The 23,075-nt window shown below is 66.1% G+C and overlaps 3 protein-coding genes across 9 annotated transcripts; 2 read left to right on the forward strand and 1 right to left on the reverse strand.

Moving 5' to 3' along the window:
- Window positions 1-395: 395 nt before the first annotated feature.
- On the reverse strand, window positions 396-7,739 carry PSMD2 (proteasome 26S subunit ubiquitin receptor, non-ATPase 2). The gene is made up of 21 exons (XM_074878642.1): window positions 7,571-7,739; window positions 6,839-6,895; window positions 6,283-6,447; window positions 5,914-6,035; window positions 5,319-5,543; window positions 5,067-5,225; window positions 4,636-4,780; window positions 4,372-4,432; window positions 3,935-4,081; window positions 3,630-3,736; window positions 3,101-3,228; window positions 2,931-3,018; window positions 2,391-2,553; window positions 2,194-2,295; window positions 1,962-2,107; window positions 1,658-1,741; window positions 1,362-1,530; window positions 1,172-1,266; window positions 877-1,003; window positions 670-788; window positions 396-588 (listed from the first exon to the last, which is right to left on the reverse strand). The coding sequence occupies exons 1-21, from the start codon at window positions 7,703-7,705 to the stop codon at window positions 406-408; spliced, it is 2,727 nt and encodes a 908-aa protein (XP_074734743.1). The 5' UTR covers window positions 7,706-7,739; the 3' UTR covers window positions 396-405.
- Window positions 7,740-8,940: 1,201 nt separating this feature from the next.
- On the forward strand, window positions 8,941-17,845 carry ECE2 (endothelin converting enzyme 2). 6 transcript variants are annotated; one of them, XM_074878193.1, is made up of 19 exons: window positions 8,941-9,249; window positions 11,027-11,113; window positions 11,569-11,660; window positions 11,876-12,078; window positions 12,180-12,304; window positions 12,443-12,589; window positions 12,667-12,732; window positions 12,932-13,120; window positions 13,548-13,690; window positions 13,832-13,946; window positions 14,191-14,301; window positions 14,497-14,595; window positions 14,688-14,765; window positions 14,971-15,074; window positions 15,402-15,512; window positions 15,865-15,932; window positions 16,588-16,778; window positions 16,860-16,955; window positions 17,080-17,845. In XM_074878193.1, exons 1-19 carry the CDS (start codon window positions 9,208-9,210, stop codon window positions 17,254-17,256), a joined length of 2,244 nt encoding a protein of 747 aa, XP_074734294.1. In that variant the 5' UTR covers window positions 8,941-9,207; the 3' UTR covers window positions 17,257-17,845. The 6 variants fall into 6 exon arrangements, 5 of the variants coding, with proteins under 5 accessions (XP_074734294.1, XP_074734293.1, XP_074734292.1 ...); XM_074878192.1 differs by having other exon boundaries at window positions 8,942-9,249; window positions 11,573-11,660; window positions 11,863-12,078; XM_074878191.1 differs by having other exon boundaries at window positions 8,943-9,249; window positions 11,516-11,660; window positions 11,863-12,078.
- Window positions 17,846-18,692: 847 nt separating this feature from the next.
- Window positions 18,693-21,513, forward strand: LOC141947465 (mitochondrial ubiquitin ligase activator of nfkb 1-A-like). Of its 2 annotated transcripts, none has more exons than XM_074878643.1 (5): window positions 18,693-18,832; window positions 19,114-19,273; window positions 19,531-19,618; window positions 19,697-19,817; window positions 20,009-21,513. In XM_074878643.1, the coding sequence occupies exons 2-5, from the start codon at window positions 19,157-19,159 to the stop codon at window positions 20,703-20,705; spliced, it is 1,023 nt and encodes a 340-aa protein (XP_074734744.1). In that variant the 5' UTR covers window positions 18,693-18,832; window positions 19,114-19,156; the 3' UTR covers window positions 20,706-21,513. The 2 variants fall into 2 exon arrangements, with proteins under 2 accessions (XP_074734744.1, XP_074734745.1); XM_074878644.1 differs by having other exon boundaries at window positions 18,699-18,832; window positions 19,134-19,273.
- Window positions 21,514-23,075: the final 1,562 nt, after the last annotated feature.

Here is a 23,075-nt window from a genome sequence, read left to right on the forward strand (position 1 = left end):
GGGCAAGGAGCTGAAGCCTGGGAGTCACCATCCAAGACCCCCCAAGAGAGCAGTTGTGGCCGGGGACAGTCAGTGCTGGGCCAAGGCAGGGGCTGGTGCGGCAGGGAGAAGAGCTGCACGCTGCCAGCTCACGCTGCTGCCCTGGGCACACCCGTGGCACCCCACACCTCTGCGTTCAGCCTCTGCTTCTCGGGGTCTGCACTGTGCCCAGCCCCCAGGGACAGCAGGTACCCTCGGGGGGATCTGAGCCCAGCCCACAGCCCCACCACAAGGAGGGCACAGCCACACTAGAGTCTTCACATAGTTTATTTCCTTGCCTGTCAGTAACAAAACCAAACAAACTAGGTTTTTCCCGCCCCCCTGCCCCCCCAACCACCTACCCACCCCTCCCAGCCCCCCCTCGGCTCAAACATCATAGTTGGGGTTCTTTCGTAGGATAACAAATCCCTCCAGGATGGGTGTCACGGGCACGTGCTCCTCCGTGGCCAGCTCTGCCCGCTCTCCATGTGCCAGCAGCACCGGTGTCGTGTGTGTCTGGAAGCCGGTGATGGTTTTGGGCTTGCCCGCTTGGCCCACCACGTCCACAGCCTGCGAGAGAAGAGCGAGGTAAATACTGGGGAGAGGCAGGGACACTGTAGCACCCCCTCCTCGGCTCTGCGTACCCCTTACCTGTCCTACCCGAACCGACACAGGCAGAGGTCGCAGCTCCTCGTCGAAGGTGACCAGCATGCGGGGCTGCATGGCAGCAACGAGGCCATAGAGAACGTAGTGGGACTTGCCCAGGATAACTGGAGGAGGAACAGAAGAAATGGGGCTGAGCAGTGCCCACCCCATGGGACAGAGGGGTGCTGGGGGGGCCGAGCCCACAGTACTCACTGTTGCGCACATCCAGGAAGGACACGAGGACGGTGAGCAGCCCGGCCACAGCCACCTGGCTCATGAGCTGGCGATCGCTGTGGTATGGGCACAGGGTGAGTGTCCCCTTGCCCAGGTGGGTCAGGCCCTGGTACGGCAGAGAAACACGTGAGAGAGCAGTGGGGTAATGCCTGGGATCCTCAGCCCTGCCCGGCAGGAGGGAGACACCCCCGGGACACCATTCCCCTCCCACACCCAGGGCAGGGACCCCAGCCCATCCCTTCCCCTCCACGAGCAGCGAGCGCGGGATCATCACCTGGGCTAACCGCACCATGAAGAGGTTGTTGGGGTCCTTGGCGTGGTACTGGGCAAGCTGCCGCAGCATCGCTGCCAGCCGGGCGTTGTTGGTACCTGGGTGCAGGCAGAGATTAGGGTACATGGCTCAGGTCTCCCACCTTCGCCCCTCCGCACCCCAAGCCCCAAACCGGGCTGTCCCCCAGGCTTACCACTGCCCACCATGCCCATGGCAAAGATGGAGTTGTAGGAGACCTCGGGGTCAGCGTCGTGGGAGAACTTGCTGAGGGTGTCGAGGATGTTGAGCCGGGGGTTGGAGACCGAGATAAGCGCGAGGGCCAGGGGCACGGCCCGGCGGAGGGTGGGCTCCCCATACCGCAGCTGCACCGAGGGGAGGTGGGTGTTAGATCCAGCTTACCAAGGGCAGCGAGGTTTACAGAGATGCGAGGCAAGACCCAGTCTCTATTCTCCATTCCCAGCTCTGTGCTGTTCCCCCAGTGTCACTCACCAGGTGGCCAAACGTGCGCAGAGCCATCTCAGCACCAATCTCCTCGCCCATGGCAATGAGCGCGATCCCCAACACCGCTACACCCTGCGGGGACACAGGCACTGAGCGCCAGGCAGGGAGCACCCAGCCCAAATCTCAAATTCTCACAGCCCTTGCGCCCCACCCTGAGCTCAGGGGGACAGGGAGAGCAGTGGATGCTGCTGGGGGCTGTTTTCCTCCAGCTCTGATCACACAAGGGCCTTAGGGATCCCCCCAAAGCTAGCTCCTGCCCAAGGAACACAGGTCCCTGCCCACATTTCCCCACCTGGTGAGCCCCCATGTCAGCTGAGCTCTCTTTCTTCTCTTTCTCTTTCTTGTCCTTTTTGTCCTTGTCCTCCTCTTTCTCCTTGGAGTCAAAGTGCTCACTGCAGATGTGCAGGAGTTGTTGCACCTTCAGGACATTCCCTGAGCCTGGGGACAGAGCGCAGAGCCAGGATCAGCAGGCAGAGTGCCTGGGACCCACCCTTGCCTTCCCCACCTCAGTCAGCCCAACTCACCCGCATAGGCGCAGATGTCCACCAGCGTGTTGGCAAAGCTGCGGAACGGCTCCGACACCACCTCCAGCGCTGCCAAGATGGCCTCAATCGCCTCTCCCTTCCCTGTCGAGGAAGGCGTGGTGGTTAAAGGACAGCGGTGGAGGGATGCTCCCACCCTGCCTCCCAACTCATGAGCCACTGGCACTGCCCAGCCTTACCCAAGTGGTTCAAGCCCAGGCCGAGCGGCAACCACCGGGCATACGTGTCCTTCAGCTCCGTCTCTGATTTCTCCATGATGGTCTGGAGGATGGTTGAGGTAACGTCCCCATTGCAGGAGCCCACCGATATCATCCCACAGGCCAGGGCGGTCACACCAGCCACCTGGTGAAGGAGACATTGTACATGAGGACAGCACAGAGGGAGCTGACCCACAGCTCGGGGCCAGGCCTGCACAGTCTGACAGCTGCCCAGCCCAAGAGAGCATGGGTACCCTTAGTCCCCACTTTGTGCGAAAATTTGGGCTCTTGGAACACCTGACGGCTTCCGACCCTCCCACATCTGCTGCAATCCCATCGTGGGAGCAGCTCAGATGAAGAAAACTGGGACCCTGGTGCTCTTCTGGCACAGCACGGAGGTGGGACATGTAGCCTTGCTCTCAGAGCCCAAACCAGCTGCAGAACAGCCCCTGTATTCCCCAGAGCTGCTGGGGACCGAGTGGGGAAGCAGGAACCCCAGGTGAATCCTGTCTCACTCCCTACCTCCATGCTGGACTTGGAGTCTCCCATCACAGGTAGCAGCAAAGTCAGGACGTCCTCACGGTTCGAGCCCGCGTACGCCAGCCCCAGCCTGCGGAGGAGAGTCCAGGGGAGCGTGAGGGGGGAGCTGCATGCCCCTGCGCAGCACGGGGAGGCTGGGAGCAGGTCCTTACCCAAAAATGGCTCCGATCCTCATGGTGTTGCTGTTGTGGAGGACATAGTCGGACAGAAGGGCCAGGGCAGGGTCACACTCGTTCCTCACCCCTGAGTTGACAATGCCACAGGCCAGGAGGGCTCCCGACTGCAAGGCAGAAGCACCGTCACGCACCAGCTACCAACGCACAAAGCTCCCTGCCAGCCAGTGACTAATATCACTCCACACGTTACACCCACTCCCCGGGATGGGCAAGTTGATACCAAGTGAGCAATGCCACTCTGGATCCAGCTGAGCAGTCCAAAGCTCGTAGCTCTGTGACAAAGGGACCCCAAGGGTGCCTCCTGCAGTCCCCAAGAGTTCCCCACCTTGCCGGGAGCTGCTCAGAAACCTGGCACGCAGGGCATCTGACCCCTCTCCGGCCAGGAGCTGAGCCACAGGGCAGACCAAGGCAACGTCAACCATTCCCCAAGCCAGATGCACACCCAGCCCGCAGCAGGGCTGCCCCACACAGCTGTAGAGCCCGTGCTGGGATCGGTGCCACCAACCTTGATGTAATCCTCCGAGGAGTACAGGTACTTGTCGATCTGCGTGAGCCCCCCGTCCACATCCCACAGCAGTATCGTGCCCAGGGAGGCTGCAGCACTCAGCATCCCTGCAGTTCCAGGGGAGAAGAGCCCACATCAGCCCTGAATCGATGTGCCCTGCCTGGGGCAGGTGGTGGCCAGGGACATGGGGCAGCCCAGTGGCAGCCGTGCCCTGCAGCCCTGCTTTCAGCAGGCCCCCAAAAGGGACAGGGTAGCGACCCCAAGCCTAGGGGCAGCTCCAGCCCCTGCCCAGCCGGTTCCCTCACCGTGGTCCTTGTTCTTGTACAACCATTTATTGCCATCATCCGTCAGCAGCTTGTCCTGTCCAAACGCAGCGTTCACAAAGCCGTTCACAAAAGAGGAGGCCAAATTCATCCGGGCTGAGTCCACTTGGGAACCGCTCCCCCCGAACCCTGAGGAATGATGTGAGGGTGAGCCGGGCAGCCAGAGCAGCCCTGCCAGCCCTCCACCGCACAGCCGTCCCACGCTATGGGAGGATGAGGACCTGTCCCACCACCAGCAGGAAGGAGAAGCCCAAATCTACAGCAGTCAGCTGGGTCTGCTCCACACCAGGTCAGAGACCACGGGCAGGCCATCTGCCCACCTCTGGATACACAGCTGGCTGCACCGGCCCACAGGAGCCTTGCAGCCCCAGGAACTCCCCACAGGCAGGGACGACAGAGGCCAGGACACAAGCCCTTACTGTTATTTTCCAGGTGGGTTTTGTAAATATCATCTGGCACTTTGGGCTCCATGATGTCCAGCTGCAGAGATAAGGGAGAAGGGGGTTACGTCCTGGCCAGCACACCCCAGGGCAGCTGCCCTACAACAGCAACGTCTCCAGGAGGTGCCCGGCCAGGCTCACAAGGATAAAGGATCTCTTCCCAGATCTTGTCACAGAGCCCAGCAGCCAAGGCAGCCACAGCTGGAGGCAGCCCAGGGCTCTTTTCCCAGCTGGGACACGCACCTCTCTGGCCAAGGCCAGGAAATTGCTGTTGAGCTGGACGTTGGACATGATCTCAGTCAGGTCCTCGTACTCCTCCACGTCCTCGTTCAGCTCCAGGAAGACCCCGTGGCGGCCCAGCATAAAGGCCATCTGCTTCTGGACAACTCTGTGCAGAGGGGAGAGGTTTCACGAGTGCCCAGACCCCAGCCAGCCCCAGCACAAACACATGTTCACCAAACGGTGAGCCAACCTGCCCTGCTCCAGAGGCACACAAGTGCAGCCCAGAGATGGCCCGCTCTTTCCCATCTTGATTTCAGGGACAAGAGTCTCAGTCCAAACTCCCAGATACCTCCGGTGGTGGCAGGATCCAACCCAACTCTGCCCAGATGGGGAGCCGTGCCCCACCACGACAGGCGAAGTCCCCAGAGGGCGGGGAACGAGTCTCCGCTTACACATCTTTGCAAGAAGTGAAAATGTCCTCCACCAGCTCCACATCATTGAGCATCAGAGCCAGGCGCAGGGCTTCAGGGTAGCGGCTGAACTTGCGGAAGATGCCCAGGGCACAGCGCAGGAGAGCCGAGTTCTCGGGCTCCGGGACGTAGCTTACACAGCTTTGAGGAGGAGACAGACACGAGGGTGACGACCACATCAGGCAAGCTGGGCCCACCAGGGACCAGGCCCCCTCCGCCTGCTGAGCCCCTCACCTGGTCAGGTAGAGGCACACTTTGGAGTAGGCGTTGTCATCGATGTACTTCTCCAGCATGTCCATCTGCTCGATCTCCATGAGCAGGTCACAGGCCTCATGCTCTGCATTGTGGGCCATGTTGTAGGGGACAATCTCCTTGACCAGGGTGAGGAGCGTGTCCCTCTGAGCCTTGTCAGCTTCATCGATCTCCTGCCACTCCTTGGCCACCTCCCCTGCCAAGTGCCTGCAGGGACAGAGGGACATCACCACCACAGCTTCACCCAGCCCCAAGGATGGGGAGCAGCTGCTTCCAGTTAGCCAGGGCTGTGTATTGTTTATGGGCATCCCACATTCCTGTGAGAGCTTATGGAGGACAAGCCCAGAGGGGGAAGAGGGTTAAGTGCAGAGATTACAGAGGCAATGGCAGCAAGATCTCTGCAGCTAGCAAATCACTGTAGAGAGAGGATGAGGTGACACATGTGCAAGTGTGACAGCGGCAGCTGAGCACAAGCCCAGCAAGTCAGGACATCTCCCAGGCGGGCTAGAGTCAAAACGCTGGGGAAATCCCCCTGAGCCCTTGTCCTTCCCCGAGCCCTGCTCCTGCCCAGGCTTACCTGACGTATTCATGCCCCCACGATGCCAGCTCCTCCTGGGAGCCCACCAGCCGGTACTTCAGGCACTCACGCTCCCCACTCATGGTCATGGCCAGAACAGAAATGATATCTGCCGCAAAGCGCTGGGGAAAGAGTGCCAGGGGCTCAGATACACGCCGGGCACGGGGAAGCAGGGGCAGCTAGGGACAACATCCTCCCTGCACCCACAAGCTGTCGCAGGCAGCAAAGGCACAGCCCTGGCAAGTTATAATCCACCAGAGCAAGTCACAAAGGCTGACGTGAGAACAGGGGGTCCAGAGGGCTCTGCAATCACCTGCCCCAGCACCGCCCCCGCCAGCCACGTGGGATGGTGGGGCCAAGAGCCTTTACCTTGTTCTCTCCCGGAGCCATGTTCTCATAGATCTCCTTCAGCTTGCCATAATGGGGCCGTAGGAACTTGAGGGGTTTGGGAACAGAAGTCATGGAGGTGGTGGAAGAGCGGATCTGCCTCCGCAGCTCCTCCAGAGCTGGGCGGTAGAGGGACGTATCTTTCTCCTGCAGAAGGAAGCTGCCTGTCAGGGAGCAGGAGGCTCGTTCTTGCACCACCACCCCGCCAGCCCTCCTCAAACACAGCCGTGGCTCTGAGCAGAGCAGCCCCCCCACCCTGGGCTGCCTCCTTCAGTCCAAGTGCTGGAGAGGGAAAGCACAGTGGGGCAGAAAGCCACTCACACAAGAGGGAGGCAGAGGTCCCTTGGGCACAGGCCAGACAGGCAGCAAGGCTGGGGGACAGACTGCAGCAGACGAGGAGGGGCCCCACTCACCCCCCCTCCATCCCCATTGCACAGGGAACAACCGTAAGCAGGGACAGACAGACTTAAGTAGTGGCTGGGGCTCTGCTGCTTCACTCCTCCACAGCTCCTTGCTGAGGGGCACAGCACAGACTTACCCCCAGGCGCTCCACCAGCATCTCCAGCTCATCCTGCAGCTGCTTGTCTTCCTCTGACTGCCGAAACGCACAGGAGAAAGCAGAGTTAAGGGCACCCAGCACAGACACCCCCCCGTTATGACAGGGATGGAAGTGTCCCCTCCAGCTGCAGGGGGACCAGGACATGGTGACCCCAGGGCACCATCCTGCCCCAGCGCTGCTGGGGGTCAGTGCCCCCATCACCTGGGGACACCCTTCCCGAAGAGCCCACCCGTTCCCGCAGCACGAGGAGCGCCTCTCCCGTGACCCCACGGAGAAGGACACGGTGGGGACAGCAGCCCCTACCCAGAGGCAGCCCCCCCGCGGCCCAAGGGGACCCTGGCCGCCGAGGCCACCCCCATAGTCCCCGCTGTCACAGGCGCATCACGGCCCCCCTCACCCCACTCCAGCGACATCACCCCCCAGAGGCCCCCCCCCCTCTCTGCTGCGTCACGCGGGCACCCCCAGGACGTCACGGCCCCCTCCGCGGGGAGCCCCTCGCTTCAGCGACGTCACGGCCCCCCCGCCGGAAGGAGCCCCCTCTCGCCGGTGACGTCCCGCCCACCCCCGCCGGAGGGAGCCCCGGCGACGCCACAGGCGCCCCCCGAGGAGCGCCGGCCGCCCCCGTGACGCGCGATGACGTCCCGCCCCGCCGGTGACGCGGGCCCTGCCGGACCGTGACTCAGCTGCAGCCCGCGGCGCGGCAGCGCTCACCAGCTCCTGCTCCTTCTCGGGCCCCGCGGGCGGCTCCCGGCGGTCCCGGCCCCAGGGCGGGGTGGGCTTCTCATCGCCGCCCGCCCCGGGGCCGCCCTGCACCCGGCTCTGCCCGCCGCCGCCGCCCGCGTCCATGACCGCTCCGCCGCGCACCCGCCGCTCTGCGCCTGCGCGCCGCGCGCGCCCGACGCCAATCGCCGCCCGACGCCGCCGTGACGACGGCGGCGCGCGCCGGGGGCGGGGCGAGGGGCGGGGCGAGGGGCGGGGCGGGACCGCGGGTCGCGAAGCTGCGCAGCGGCGAGCACCGGCAGCGGCAGCGGCAGCGGAGGGTGGGGGGGGGCCACCGCTGCCGGGGAGCGCTGGCGCTCGGGGAAGGGGACTCGGCGCTCCGCCACCCTGGCGCGGAGCACCGGTGCCACCCGCGCCGAGCAAATGAGGTGACACTGCCCGAGGTGGGCGGGCTCGGTGGAGAGCCGACTCGCCACGGACACCCGTGGGTAGCCCCGTGCCCCTCCACACACCGCCCCCCTGCGCACGTGTGCCCCCAAGCACCGCAGTTCAGGCTGGTGCCTCCGACTCACGCACCCCCTCGGGCAGTACCCTGGGGGGCATCTTCCCCCCCACCCCGGGGGGCAGCACCCCTGGCTGTGCTCCCTGGGGACCCCCCGCGCAGCGGGTGTGGTGTCAGGCATCTCCTCACTGATGTCTTCAGAGGCGTGGCACACCCCGGCACCCACATGATAGCTGTGCACCCCCTATCCCAGAGGGTGAGGGGGGACCCTACCCAGATACCTGCACCCGCACACCCCCCCGCACACGGCTGCCCCCCCGGCAGCGCCCCGGGCACCGGGCGGGTGACCTGCGGTGACACGCTGTCCCGGGCAGGTGGTAGCAGGGGATCGGCGAGGCGGTGAGGCGGGGTGCGAGCCTCTGTGCACAGCCACGGCCTCCCCTTCGCTCGCCACCGCCGCGGTGGCCGCGGCTGTGCACACTTGCGTGTGCACGACCCTGTCACACCGTGCACTGCGCGGGGGCCTGCCGGTGACCTCGGGGTGCCTCGGGGTACCGGAGCAGGGTGTCAGTCAGCGTGTGTGTGTGTGCGTCCACCCGAGCGTGTGTCCGGGTACGGGGCGCGCTGGGCGGCTGCGGCTGTGCACTGTTACCGTCCCGGTGCCGGTACCCGGTGTCCCGTGTGCCTCCCCGGCTGCTGAAGCCCGGTGCCGGTATGTCCGCCAGCGCGCCGGTGCCTGTTGTGTGAGCCCAAGTGGCGAGGGTGCGGGTGCCGGTACGGCTGCCGGTGCCGGGCTCCTCCCGTGCGCACGGCGGTCACCTTGGCGGCGGGGCCGGGCCGGGCGCAGCAGAGCGGTGCTACCGGGCTGGGCACCGGTGCCCCCCGCTCCATCCAACCCCTGGGGCACCGGCCCCAGCCGCCCCCACCCGGTGTCTGCGGGCCGCGCCCCGCCGGTACCAGCCCCCGCGGCTCTATCCCATCCCTGCCCGTTCCCGGTGCCGGTGCCGGCGGCGGCGCGGCGCCCGGTGCGGACCATGGCGGTGGCGGAGGCAGGCGGCGCTGCGGCGGCGGCGGGGGCCCGGCGCGGCCCGGGCGGGGAGCGGAGCTAGGCGGGAGGCGGCCCGGGATGGCCAGGATGAACGTAGCCCTCCAGGAGCTCGGACACGCCGTGAGTGCCCGGGGCGGTGGCGGCGGGGCAGGGCGGGGGCAGCGGGCGGGGAGTGGGGCAGGAGGCGCGGGGGGACACAAGGGGGGCACCGGCTCGGGGGGAAGAGGGGGCGGCTCGAGGGGCAGGAGGGGGCCGGGGCAGAGGAGAGCCCGGGGGCTGCAGGGCCCAAGGAGCTGGAAGGGCTGGGGGGACTGCGGGAGCCTGCGGGAGGAAGGGATGGGGGGGGGGGGTGCTGGGGGGAGCCCCTGGGGGAGCGAGAGCCTGGGGGATGCAGGGCGCTGTGTGGGGCCAAGGCTGGAAGAACTGGGTGGCTGGAGGGTCCCTGTCCCCCATGGTGGGGGGAAGAAGGAGGAGGAAGGACCCCCCAAAGCCTGAGGTTGGGCAGAGGGAGCTGGGGTGGTTTGGAGATGGCCCCACAGACCCTGCTCTGCCCCGGCATGAAGCCCACCTGGGGTTCAGTGATGCTGCTTGTAGGGTGCCCCCCAAGGCAGCACCCCTGGAGGAAGCAGGGGGCCCTGTCCCCACAGGTCTCAGCCCCACGGAGGGGCGGGAGGAGCCCCAGGACCAGGTCCTCCTCCTTCCTTGGGGGTGCCAGGAGGTGCCAGGGAGGGGGTGCTGCCAGCAGGTGCCTGGGAGGTCAAGGACCATCCAGGCGGGGAGAGGAGCGTGTTGGGGGATCCAGGACTGTGGGGGTGCCTGACTGGCTGAGCTCCCACAGGATGCCGAGCTGTCCCTCCTAATGCCAGCAGCTCCCGGGCACCCGCCCCGGCGGGGGGGTCCTGCCAACTGTCGATCCCAGCCCCACGCCCTCCGGCCACGGCAGCGCTTGGTGAAGCCCCCTCCCTGTCCCAGTGGTGTGGCAGTGGGCAGAGCTGGGCACGGGGTACTTGCTCTGCTTCACCCCCTGCTCATCATCCTTCCCACCCCAGCTCCTTCCTGGTCCCCAACACCAGCTCCATAGGCAGCCCCAGGGCATCAACCTCAGTCTGCAGCACAGACAGGGGGGTGAGCTGCAACCCACCCGGGAGTTAACTCTGAAACCTAAGGATGGCTTGTGACCAGCAGCATTGCTGATTCTCTTCCACCAAAGCCTCCAGCTTTTTCTTCCATCTCATTCCCCACCCCCCCAAAGCTGCTGGCTCAGCTCCACCATCTCCCTCTTGGCTGAGTCCTTGGCAGCCCTCATGGCTGGGTCGGTGCAAGTAGCCCCTGCCAGGCTGCCCCACAAGGCCAGGAGTGAAGGGGTCCTGCCCTGCCAGCTGACACCCCTGGTTGTGCCCCCTCTCCCCCCGCACACTCTGCCCACACAGGCTCAGCCCTGCACCCTGGGTACCCCCAGGGCCGGGATGGGGCGGGAAGTGCTTCCAGATGTTTCGGACCGGTGCACATCTGCATGGAAAGTTCCAGGCGGGGGAGGAGGGGCGAGGCAGCAGAACTAGGCAACGGTTGCCTGGCAACGGGGACCATGTCTCCGTGGCGATGTGGCACCTGTCGGCAGGGCTGATGCTACGGCTGCCATGGCGACATGGAGGGATGCTCCGGTGCCAGCCCCCAGGCGCCCCATCAACAGCTCTCCCCGTGCTCCCCGGGGCCACCCGGGGCTGGGGACAGCCAAAGGGGGAGGCCCAGGTGCGTCGAAGGGGGTCAGGGGCTGCCCCAGCCCCTCTGTGCCCCCACTGACTGGGCACCAGCCCTCGCCGTAAGAGCTGGAGGGTGTGGCAGAGTGGGGGGCAGCCACCCCCATGCCCCCATCCCAGCCTGCTCCCTCCCTCGACAGATGCCCGACTACAAGCGTGCCACGCTGCAGGATGACGAGGGGCCAGAGCCGGCAGGGGACGGCAGCGCCTCTCCCGACAGTGTGGAGGTGAGGTCTGCCTCGGCACCCCCCCCATCCTTCCCCTCTCTATCCTCCCTGGGCCCCCTCCTCACCCTCACCCTCAGCCAGAGCCTGCCTGCAGCCGGGTGGGCAGCAGGAACAGGGCTGGGAGCCAAGCCAGCCCTGGCTGTCCCCAGGGATGTGCTGGGAGGCAGCCAAAATGCGGCAGAAAGTGTGCCCGGGCCATCATCCTTCCTTGTGGCTGCGGGGGCTGCCAGCACCCACTGCTGGCTTGCCGGGGCTGGTGCCCTGGGCACCCGCAGAGGGATGCCCCGGTCCCCACCTTGTCATGCAGCCAAGCCAGGCACTGGGGAGTGGTGGGGGAGGGAAGGGGGAGCAGCGAGGTTCGGTCCCTCCCGTGGTGCGATGGCAGGTGCTGCTCCTGCCCAGGTGGGGTTTCGGAAGGGGCCAGGGCCACTGCTGAGCCGCCTGGCCTCGCGCAGCCAGCTGGAGCTGGTGCTCTGCGCCGTCGCTGTCTCCCTGGCCCTGCTGCTCAGCGTCGCCATCGTCGCCCTGGCCATCCAGTACCGAAGAGGTAGGGAGGGGGCCCTGCAGCCCTGCCGGGGTGGCGGTGGTGTCCCCACACCTGAGGGGGACACAGCAGGATGGGGAGGGATGGGTCAGCTCCTGCTCCGGGAGCTCTGCCCACCCCGGGGTGCAGGCAGGGCTTGGCCCCGTTCCGTGCCTCGGTTTCCCCTGGCACACGCGCACAGCCCCGGGCATGCCTTCCCTGCCAGATCCCTCTCACAGCACGTGCCTGACTGATGCCTGCATCCGGGTGGCCAGCAAGATCCTGGAGGCCCTGGATGTGGAGACAAACCCATGCCAGGACTTCTACCAGTACTCGTGCGGGGGCTGGATCAAGAGGAACCCGCTGCCCAACGGGCGCTCCAAGTGGAGCACCTTCAACAGCATCTGGGACCAGAACCAGGCCATCATGAAGCATCTCCTAGGTGGGCACTGGGGGGCTCATGGCCACCGGGGGGGGGATGACCTTCAGGCACAGGCGGGCAGAGCCCCGGCGTCCCTCGGGCTGACCCGCAGCCTCCCGCAGAGAACGCCACCTTCAACTCCAGCAGCGAGGCGGAGCGGAAGACGCAGCGGTACTACCTGTCCTGCCTCAAGGAGCAGAGGATAGAGGAGCTGGGCTCCCAGCCCCTCATGGAACTCATCGACAAGGTGGGCGGCCATCCACATGTGAGCCAAGCTGTCAGGGCTCAGCTTGTCTCCCGCTCGGCTCTTCACATAACCGGGGAGGGGGCAGCTCTCGGGGACGGACCCCATCCCTCCTGAGGCGCCAGGTCCGTCTGCCGGCAGATCGGGGGGTGGAACATCACCGGCTCTTGGAACCAGACCAGCTTCATGGAGGTACTCAAGATGGTGTCAGGCACATACCGGGCAACCCCCTTCTTCACGGTGTACGTGGGTGCAGACTCCAAGAGCTCCAACAGCAACGTCATCCAGGTTGGCACCTTGGCACCGAGGGGCGGTGGGCACCGGGGGGGCACTGGGCTGCCCATGCTGCCCCTCTCTCCCCCCAGGTGGACCAGTCGGGGCTTTTCCTCCCATCCCGGGATTACTATTTGAACAAGACCGCCAACGAGAGGGTGAGGCTGGGTGCTGGGCACGCTGCCGGCAGCAATCGTGGGAAACCCACGGCAACGGGGTGCGAGCAGCACTGGGGTACACCTGGCACCTGCCCCTGCCCTTTGGGCGGCATGATGCCCAGGCAGCAGGTCGGACCCCCCCCGGGGAGGTGGGATGAGCTGCGGCTGGCGCTGAGCCTAGGGCTCGGGGTCCCACCAGGTCCTGGCAGCGTACCTGGACTACATGGTGGAGCTGGGCACGCTGCTGGGGGGTGCCCCGGAGCCCACCCGCCTCCAGATGCAGCAGGTGCTGGACTTCGAAACCCAGCTGGCCAACATCACCGTGCCCCAGGCTGAGCGGCGGGATGACGAGAAGATCTACCACAAGATGAGCGTCACTGAGCTGCAGGTGGGCACGGCCCGGCAGAGCCTGGGGAAACCCTCTGGGGGTGCAAGGGAGGGTCATCCACTGGGATACTGAGGGGTCTGTGCCCACTGCTGCCCCCCCGCCCCAGGACACCCCGAGCAGCGACATCTGTTCTGGGACATGAGCTGGGTACCTGAGTGAGGTCCTTATCCCCTCAATTGTTAGGATTTGCAGGGAGCTGCCACCCTGCAAGGGGGGTCCTGGGGTCCCCTCCTTGTCCTGCAGCATTGAGAGCAGCGGGGAGCCACAGGAAGGGAGCTTGGGTGCAGAGAAGGGGTCTGGAGTGATGAGGGACCTTGGGACCTTCTCAGGGAGCACAGCCCCTGGCCCGGGGGATCCCCCCATGTCAGGCAGGATGGGGCAGAGCTGTGCCAAACACCTGGGTGCCACGGCCACATGTCCCCTCCAGACCCTGGCCCCCTCCATCGACTGGCTGGATTACCTGTCCTACGCCCTGGCCCCGCTGGAGCTGGCGGACACGGAGCCCGTGGTGGTGTACGGGGACACCTACCTCCAGCAGGTCTCTGACCTCATCAACGGCACCGACAGGAGGTGAGGAGCCCGCAAGCCCCCGGCTGTATCCGATTTGCAGCTGCCCCCATGGCAGGGGCGTGTTTTGGGCTCACTGGTGGCTTGGAGGCTGGGGTATCCCCATGGATCCTGGTGAGCCGCAGCATCTCCCTGCCCCCACAGCATCCTGAACAACTACTTGATCTGGAACCTGGTGCAGAAGACGGCCTCCAGCCTGGACCAGCGCTTTGAGACAGCCCAGGAAAGGCTGCTGGAGACACTCTATGGCACCAGGAAGGTAACGGGGGGCCCAGGACCAGCCCCCTCTGCCTGGAAGCAGCCAGGATCACATCTGCCCTTGGGATGCCCTTGGGATGCTGAGCGCTGGATGCTGCAGAGGGAACCCAGGGATCATCTTTCGGGATGGGGGTTTAGCTGCTGAGCATTTACCCCCTGGGGAGGGGGCAGAGCTGGGCTGGGGGAAGGGAAGAGAGCAGGGGAGGGGGCTGGGGGTCTCACGGACCCCTGTCTTGCTCCCACAGTCCTGCACTCCCCGCTGGCAGACCTGCATCTCCAACACAGATGACACGCTGGGCTTTGCCCTGGGCTCCCTCTTCGTCAAAGCCACCTTCGACCGGGACAGCAAGGCCATTGTGAGGACACTTCTGCCCCTGTCCCCTCCCCATCACAGTCAGTAGGACCCCCAGTTTCCCCCCCAAACCTCAGGGCTGGAAGGCAAGGAGCAGGAAAATGGGACCCCCAGCCCTGGGGAGGTTGCATCCTGCCCACCCTCTCCCTGCCCAAGGGGCTGCAGGGGGCAGGGGGGCTTCATTCCCTCCCCTCCCCAGGCTGAGGAGATGATCAGTGAGATCCGGGCAGCCTTCGAGGTGTCCCTGGACCAGTTGGACTGGATGGATGAGAAGACCAGGCAGGCTGCGAAGGAGAAGGTGACCCCGGGGAGGGGAGAAGGTGGGAGACCTCCCCCATCCCAGTAAGCCCCCCCACCCCCATCTCACTGCTGGGGCCTCTCCCCACACAGGCGGATGCCATCTACGACATGATCGGTTTCCCTGATTTCATCCTGGACAACAAGGAGCTGGACGATGTCTATGACGGGGTAGGGGGGCACCCGGCTTGTGGGAAGGGGGTCTGGACCCTGCTCACACCAAGCCCTGGGGGGCCCCATGGGACGATGTCCCTATTTGGGGGATGCATTTCGGATGGGGTGTTATATGAAGCCACCCCAGTACCGAGCGCATCCTGGCTGGGGTGGGGGGAACCACCCCGGTGGACCCCTCTTCATCCCTCCTCTTCCTCACCAGTACGAGGTCTCGGAGGACTCTTTCTTCCAGAACATGCTCAACTTCTACAACTTCTCTGCCAAAGTGATGGCTGACCAGCTCCGGAAACCCCCCAACCGTGACCAGTAAGGAGGAGGGCCCAGGGTTGGGGGGGGAGCAGAGGATATGACACTGGCACAGTGTCACTGCAGTGTCCCCAGCATGGCCTGGGTGGCACTGGTTCACCGGGGGGAAGGTCCCCCCATGGGGTAGCACAGCGTTGTAGGTCACCTGTGGTGGCTCTGGCTTGTCCCTGGGACAGGGTCCCTTGGTCACGGGGTGGGGGCAGCAGTGCCGGTCCCGGGCAGGGCAGCACGGGGGAACTGCGGTAGGAGATGGCACAGGAGGGTGGCAGGGTTGGGGGGAGAGGGCACACATCCCTGCCTGTCCCCTGTCCCACCTCCCTGCCCCAGGTGGAGCATGACCCCGCAGACCGTCAACGCCTACTACCTGCCCACCAAGAACGGGATCGTCTTCCCTGCCGGCATCCTGCAGGCTCCCTTCTACGCCCGCAACCACCCCAAGTGAGCCTGGTGTGGGGATGGGGGGCATCCCTCGGGGGCGGGCAGCCATGGGCTGCATCAGGGGCAGCACCCCACAGAGCCCCCCACAGTCACGAAGCAAAGCCCTGGGGGGCTTGAGGGTCCCTCGAGGCTTTACATCCTGCAGCCAAGACAGGCTGCAAAGTCCCCGTGAGGCCACCAGTGTCCCCAACAGGACTCATTCCCCGATGGGTGCCAACCAGTGCAGAGTCTCTCCGGGTGCTCCTGGACACAGTCAGGGTGCCCAGGCTGCCAAGAGGGTCCCCGGGCCAGGGTCAGGCTGCAACAGCATCGTCCCCCCGCACTTACCTGGTTCTCTCCTGTGGCCCCACAGAGCCCTTAATTTCGGCGGCATCGGTGTGGTGATGGGGCACGAGCTGACCCATGCGTTTGACGACCAAGGTGAGAGCCCGTGGGCAGCGCTGGCCCCATCATCTTCCCACCCCCACCACCAGGCCCCGCACCAGCCCGCTGGCCTCAGCGTGGGGAGGGGGTGCTGTGGGCACGGGGGGGGTCCCGCTTTGCCATCCATTGCATCATGCGTGCTCGTGCCCCCCTGGCCACCCCCCCCTTCTATCGTCCTGTCTCCCCAGGTGGCACCCGCCGATACCTCCCCCCGGCTTCTCTGTGCAGCTTTCGCTCCATCCGCTTGGTGAGGACACGGTGTCTGCAGCCCCGGCCCCCTTCTCATCCTCCTCCCTGTGGGGCACGGGACGGGTCCCTCTCGCATCCACTCTGCTTTGCGCCTTCACCACAGCCCCGGAGCCGAGATGGGGTCGATGGGGGAATTTGGGGTGACAAATCCAGCTTGGGACAGCGGGGATGCACCAGGGGATGGCTGGGGACCCAAGTGCATGGCTGAGCCCCAGCGGGAGCCCCCCCTGGAGCAAGGGCTGGGAGACACCATCTCCCCTGGGCATGGACACAAGGCGCCAGGTCCCCCGGTGTCCCCTGGGGCTGTCCCCACTGCACCCCACCTTGCTTTGGGACCCCCTGCAGCAGGGGGTCTGCAGGGGGCTGGCATCCCCTGGTCCCACCCCATGGCTCGGTCCCGCAGGACGGGAGTACGACAAGGAGGGCAACCTGCGGCCGTGGTGGCAAAACTCCTCCCTGGAGGCCTTCAAGAACCGGACGGCGTGCATGACAGAGCAGTACGGCCGCTACACCGTCCACCGCGAGAAGGTCAATGGCCGGCAGACGCTGGGCGAGAACATCGCTGACAACGGCGGGCTCAAGGCAGCCTACAACGTGAGTGCCGCCATCCTGAGGGGACGTGGACCCCCGTGCCTGTCTGTCCCTCCCCGAGGCTTCAGGACACCTCTCCCACAGGCGTACAAATCCTGGCTGCAGAAGAATGGGGAGGAGAAGCGCCTGCCAGCGCTGGGGCTCACCAACCACCAGCTTTTCTTCGTGGGCTTCGCGCAGGTAGGGCTTCGCGGGATGGTGGGTTCCCCATCCCTCCCCGGACCCTTGGAGCCACTTCACAGTCCTCCATCCTGCCCAGGGAGGGCTCTGCCCCCCATCCCTGAGGCTGCTCCCCCTCCGGCAGGTATGGTGCTCCGTCCGGACACCTGAGAGCTCCCACGAAGGGCTGGTGACTGACCCCCACAGCCCTGACAAGTATCGCGTCATCGGCACCCTCAGCAACTCCCGGGACTTTGTCGAACATTTCGGCTGCCCCCTGGGCTCCCCCATGAACCCCGGCAAGCACTGTGAGGTGTGGTAGGGATGGGGAGGGTCCTGGGGACAGAGGGGACAGTGCTCAGCTCTCAGCCCTTGCTGGCTGCTGGAGCTGGCCCATGAGCAGAGAGTGGGGCCACCCCCCAGGTCACCTTCCGTCCCGCCCTGTGCACACACCGCACGCCACCTCGCCCCACCTCTGCCCCCCTCCCCAGCACATACGGCCCCACACCGGGCACCCACTGCAGCCCCCATCCACAGCTTGGGGCCGGGAACTGCCGGCAGAGAAGCCGTAGCACCCCCAAAACACAGCTCTGCCCCCCAACCCTGATGTGCTAGACACGGGCACGGCTCAGCCCCCCCAGTGCCGCATTCCCCCCAAGATGGGCAGGTCAGAAGGGTCCCAGGGAGAGCACTAGAGCCGAGCTGCCCCCTCCCCGCTCCTGCCCCCCAGCCTGCCGGAGAAGGAGGCTGCGGGCCACCCGGCTCTGCTCTTCCCTTGCCCCCTCCCGATCCGGCTTGGCTTCCCCATCCACTTCTGCTGGGACCAGCGGGCGGCAGCGGGGACTCTGGTGCCTTCAGCTGTGGGTGGCTGTCGCTGAATTTATTTAACGATTAAAAGCAGTTTCCACTTACTCCATCGGCTCCAGGTCCTTGGTGGTGTCGCGGCACGGGGAGAGGTGGAATCTGGAGTGGGAGGGGGTGACTCAGGATCCAGGGGACATGTGGGAGATGAGACATCCCAAGGGATGGGAGCAGGAGATGAGAAATCCCGAGGGACCCAGGGAGGGGGAGCAGGAGATGAGATGTCTTGAGGGACAGAGGGAGAGGCGCAGACATGCGGGGAAGGAGAACGGCAGCCGCAGGGCTGACCCTCAGCCAGGGTCGGGGGGACGGGTCACCCCTGAGCACAGGCATGGGGGGGCTGTGCTGCCAGCTGGCACCGAGCGGGGTGGCTGGGGGACACCGAGGGTGGCTCTGGGTGAGGCTGGGGCGACAGGAAGGCAGGAGCCGGGCTGGGACAGCCCCGCAGCCCCGACTCATCCCCAGCGGCGTGGGGGTCCCCCCCGTGGAAAGACCAGCCAAGGGGGCCCACTGCCCCCCCAGGTGGGGGTGACAGCAGGGGTGACCCCATCCTGCCCTGGGGCCAGGCCATGGACAAGCCCTTTCCGCAGAGCGCCTGGAGCCTGTGCCCCGGCCGGGACGTCCCCGCACACCGCGCCCCCAGCCCCATACCGGGGTCCCCCCTGCACCCCCGCCTCTGTACTGGGACCCCGCGGGGGGTGTGTGTGTGGGGGGGGGGGTCTCGCAAAGTCCGCCGGGAGTTGTAGTGCGGTCGGCGGCGGGCGCAAGGCCCGACGGGAGCTGTAGTTCGGCGCGAGGCACGCTGGGAGCTGTAGTTCCGGCCCGCGCTCGCCCCGCCGCCGCGCCGCGGGGCCGCACTCCATTTCCCAGCAGGCAGCGCGGCGGGGCCAGGGTCCGGGCCTGGGCGCCTCCGGCCTCGGAGGGCAGCGGGGGGCAGCGGGGCCGCGCCGGCGCGAGCGGCAGCGGCGGGGCCGGGCCGGGCCTGGGTCCGAGCCAGATCGGGGGTGCTAAGCCCGAACTGGGGGTGCCGGGCCTAGGTGGGACCCTGGGTGCAGGGCCCGGGCTGGGTCAGGGGGGCTGGGCCTCGGCCCGATCCTGGGTGCAGGGTCAGACCCAGGCTGGGCAAGGGGTGCTGCGTCGGGCTGGGGCTGCCGGGCGCCTGCGGGTGCTGGTGCTGAACTGCCCCCAGCCGGGGCCATGGGCAGGTTTGGCCTAGGGCGGCAGCGCCCTGGGGACAGGGTCAGTGGGATGTCCCTGCCCTGGGGACAGGGGCGCTGGGACATCTCTGCCCCTGGGCTGACACGGCACTGTCCCCCAGGCACCACGTTCACCTTGCAGGCGTGCTGCCTGAGCCTGGCACCATGGACGCATCGCCCATCACGCCTGGGGAGCTGCTGTGTCTGGGCTCCAGCCTCGCCTTCTCCGGCCTCTTCTACTACCTGTACAGGAAGAAAGCCAGGGTCGTGGCACACATACAGGTAGCCCCATCCCTCAGATGCTCTCTCCTGCCCACTGTCCCTTCCCCGCTGCCCTACACTGCCTGGCCAAGAGCCTTTGATTTGGGTGCACCCCGCTGATGACTGCAGCCTGCTGCACCCTCTGCCAATGTCACGATGCTCAGGACCAAGCAGGTCACATCCTGCCAGAGATCCCCACAAAGCCATGCATGACCTACCCTCTGCCTGCCAGCCCGTCTCCCCCTGCCCATGTTCACACTTAGTCCCTGCTCTTCCAGGAGGCCCCAAAGCTCCAGGTTGATGACAATTTACCAGCACTGGTGTCAGCGGCTGATGGGAGGTGCCTGCCTTACGTTGCTCTGGAAGGTAAGGAGACCCTGTGGCCTCACACCCGGAACAGGGGCCGGGCTCTCCTTCAGCAGTGATGCATCCCTTGGTCCTTAGGCATAGTGCTGCCAGCCAAGGCTGCGCTGACCAGCCATTACCATGAGGGGCTGCAGGGCGTCATCCAGAAACTGCTTCTGAAAGAGCATCGGCTGATCTGGAACAGCTTGGCCCGGAGCTGGTGAGCGGTGGGAGGGGACAGCAGGGATGGGCTTGCACCAGTGGGTGGGTCCAGACCCCCGTCCTCTGGGGCCACTTGAGAGGCAGAAAGTGTCTCGGTTAAAGGCTTTAGTCCCTACCCTCAGCTCAGCCCCAGGAGCTCAGAGTTCCTCCGCGTTGTCCACATCCCAGCGTTGCACTCTCCTCTTGCAGGAGCGAGAGTGAGCGGGTGCTCTCGGAGCAGGTCTACACCGTCCCCTTCTTGCTGGCCTCGCCAGACACCCAGGCGGTGACACAGGTGAGCGTGGAGAGCCCGCTCCAAGCTGTCTGCCTGCCGCTGGAGACAGTGTATGAGCGGTTCCAGCAGCCAGCCCACGGCTTCCGCGACCTGCTGGGCCAGTACTTGAGTGGGGAGAAGCCCAAGGGCATCCTGGAGACCGAGGAGATGCTGCGGGTGGGGGCTGGGCTGACAGGCATCGGGGAGCTGGCTCTGCACCCCGACGGCTCCCTGCACCTCCAGCCGCCGGCCCGGGGGGGCGAGTATTTCCTGTGCCTGGGGGACTGGCAGACGGTGCTGACGGAGCTGGAGTCGGCCAGCGGGCTCTGGAAAGGAGCGGCCATGCTGTGTGCTGCGGCGGGCCTGGCCGTCCTCCTGCACGCCCTGTGCCGTGCCTACCGCCGCGCCCGCCTCAAGCAGCAGCGTGAGGACAAGGAGCTGGACGACGAGGAGGCTGGGGATGGGGAGCCCGAGGACTCCTGCGTGATCTGCCTGACACGGCCCCGCGAGTGTGTCCTTCTTGGCTGCGGCCACATCTGCTGCTGCTTCCGCTGTTTCCAGGCCTTGCCCAGCCGCCTCTGCCCCATCTGCCGGGGGCCCATCGACCGTGTGGTGCCCCTCTACCAGGCCTGAGAGCACCTGGGGGGTGCTCAGGGAGGGGCAGCACGAGCCAAGCCAAGAGCCTGCAGAAATCTCAGCTGTCCCCTCGCGTGCAGCTGCGTGAGTCTTGTTGGGGGGGGTGGGGGGGTGTCATGGTGTGTTCCCCCTGTCTGTTTTTGGGAGAGCAGGAGAGTTATAGCCTCCTCATCCTCCCTTTGTCTGCCAGTCTGTCTTTCCCCTGAACATGAAGGCTTGGGGGAAATGTACTCAGTACCTGAGACAAGTCCCCTGCCCCATGCCAGAGTTCTCCTTCGGCTGGTGGCTGTTTGACCCGTGTCCTCTTCCCAGCCCTGACACCCCCCCAAAGCCACATGGGTCTTTTCCCTTGTTTTGCTTTCCCAGCGTGTGGCTTTATGGGGAGAATGGCAGGGGCAAGACCAGGGCTGGTGGGACACAGTGGGCAAGGTGGGGTGACAGAGACCCAACCCCGCCCCCCCCAGCCGCCACAGTGGCACACTTTGGTGCCACTGTTGTCCTTCCACCTCCCCAATCCGTGTGCCTGTAGCCACTGCCCAGACTGTGCTGCAGCACCCAGGGGCTGGTGGCAATGAAGCGTGCCCCTTCGCCAGCTGCTCTGCCACGTGGGGAGGGAGACAGCGTCCCTCTGACCCTCTCTGTGGGGTCCCTGCTCTCCTGGAGTGGGAGGACAGCCCTGGGGTGTCCGGAGCCTGCTCATGCCTCTGGCCCCCGCTGCACCCAGCTTTCCTGCCCGCCTCCCGGCCAGGACCGGGTGCGGGAGCGGCTTGCAGTGGTGTGTGGCGTGATAAAGCCAAGGAGCTGAGCTCGGCCTTGCCTCTTCCTTTACGCCGTTAAGTGGGGGGGGGCTGGGGGGATGCGCTGGGAGTCGAGGCTCTCCCCTGGGAGGGGGGTGGTGCCTCCCTCCCCACCCAGGGAGCTGCCCCAGGTGCAGAGTCCCCCGCGGTGGGCAGGGGACCCCCGGCCAGGGTACACCTCAGGATACAGCCCTGAAGGGCTGGGGAGGGTGAGGGTGGAGGGAACAGGACTGTTGCCAAGGCAACCCGCTCCTCCGGTCTCCATGGCAACTGCTCCCCTGGACCGCTCCCCATCCCTGCCTGGCTGCAGTTGCCCAGGCAACCCACGGGCTCTCCTGGCTCCTGCGGCTTTGGGGCACCCAGGATTGGGGGTGGGGGGCAGCGCTGGCAGGCCACTGGCAGCCAGGCAGCAGCTTTGGGGTTGAGGGGGGGGTGATGTCCCCCCTCCCCAGAGCAGCAGCCCCCACTGCTGCCAGCTTGGGGCTGGGAGCTCGCTTGGGGCAAAGTGCCCCTGTGGCATTGCCCCCGGGCCCGCAGCTAGCCACGATGCCCCAGAGCACCCAATGAAACCTCCTGGGACCCATGTGCCTTTTTGGCCTCCCCCCCCCGCCCCGTCAGTCTCTCAGCCTAGTCTCTTCCCTGTGCCAGCACTGTGACTGCCACGCTGCAGAGTGAGCAGTGGGGCCTGGGTCCCCCCCCCCCCCAGAACCGGGCATCCCCCCCGCAGCAGGAGGGATTTCGGGAAGGAGATAAATACCAGATGGAAGAGGGCTGGGCTGCCAGGAACACAGTTCCCCGCGTGCCAAGAGCTGCTGGCGCGAGTGGGTGCGTGGGCCGGGGAGGGCGGGGGGTGCCCGTGCTCCCAGAGACTGCTCGCCTCGTTCCCTGGGGCCCGGCAGCCGGCTGGGGACAGGAACAGCTAGAGAGGGACCTGCAGCCACCCGTTCCTCCCTGTCCCCATGGGTGCCCAGGGCAGGGAATGTATCCCCCATGCTGGAGGCCCACAAGGAGGGTGCCAGCACATGCTGGGGCACGGCCCTACCCTATACCCCCCCTCTTCGGGTTTCTGCCACCCCCAGGAGGCCACCAGCCCTGCGGTGGCCTGGATACACAGACACCACAGAGCAGCCCTGCCTGACACCACTCTGGGCAGCAGCGTGACTCAACCTCTCAGCTCACCGCCAGCCAAAGCCTTGCTGTGCCAAACCACCCGGCACAGGGGCTGCCCGGCCATGCTGCAGCGCCTGTACCCCCAGGCGAACCCGCTCAACGTGTCCCCCCCGCCCCCCACAGGCATTCTTGGTTGGGAGCAGGACAGTGGGGAGCTCACAGCGCCTGGGCTGAGCCCTGCCCAGCCTCCCTCCCCACCACACAGGGCCCAAGAGGGACCCCGGCATCCTGCCAGCTGCACATCCCCCCCCCTCCACCGCAGGGTCCCTGTGAGTGCCAGCTCATGCCCATGGCTTCCCCCCTCACACACCCCACCCACCCCAGGGCTGCCAGCCCACTCCCGCCTGCCTCCCTGTCTGTTGTCATGGTGACCAGAGATGTGGTGACAGACGAGGATGGA

This window comes from Strix uralensis, chromosome 9 (assembly GCF_047716275.1).
Source record: "Strix uralensis isolate ZFMK-TIS-50842 chromosome 9, bStrUra1, whole genome shotgun sequence".
NCBI classification, from domain to species: domain Eukaryota; kingdom Metazoa; phylum Chordata; class Aves; order Strigiformes; family Strigidae; genus Strix; species Strix uralensis.

Bases quoted from the DNA above. Each gene is read 5' to 3' on its own strand.
- LOC141947465 (XM_074878643.1), top strand. From the start codon at position 19,157: ATGGACGCATCGCCCATCACGCCTGGGGAGCTGCTGTGTCTGGGCTCC. The intron at 19,274-19,530 runs GTAGCCCCATCC...CTGCTCTTCCAG, and splicing joins GGGTCGTGGCACACATACAG to GAGGCCCCAAAGCTCCAGGT. The intron at 19,619-19,696 runs GTAAGGAGACCC...CTTGGTCCTTAG, and splicing joins GCCTTACGTTGCTCTGGAAG to GCATAGTGCTGCCAGCCAAG.
- ECE2 (XM_074878190.1), top strand. From the start codon at position 10,775: ATGGAGGGATGCTCCGGTGCCAGCCCCCAGGCGCCCCATCAACAGCTC. The intron at 15,075-15,401 runs GTAAGGAGGAGG...TCCCTGCCCCAG, and splicing joins AAACCCCCCAACCGTGACCA to GTGGAGCATGACCCCGCAGA. The intron at 15,933-16,587 runs GTGAGAGCCCGT...TCGGTCCCGCAG, and splicing joins CCATGCGTTTGACGACCAAG to GACGGGAGTACGACAAGGAG.
- PSMD2 (XM_074878642.1), bottom strand. From the start codon at position 7,705: ATGGACGCGGGCGGCGGCGGCGGGCAGAGCCGGGTGCAGGGCGGCCCC. The intron at 1,531-1,657 runs GTGAGTGACACT...CCCTCGGTGCAG, and splicing joins TGCGCACGTTTGGCCACCTG to CTGCGGTATGGGGAGCCCAC. The intron at 789-876 runs GTGAGTACTGTG...TTCCTCCTCCAG, and splicing joins CTTCCTGGATGTGCGCAACA to TTATCCTGGGCAAGTCCCAC.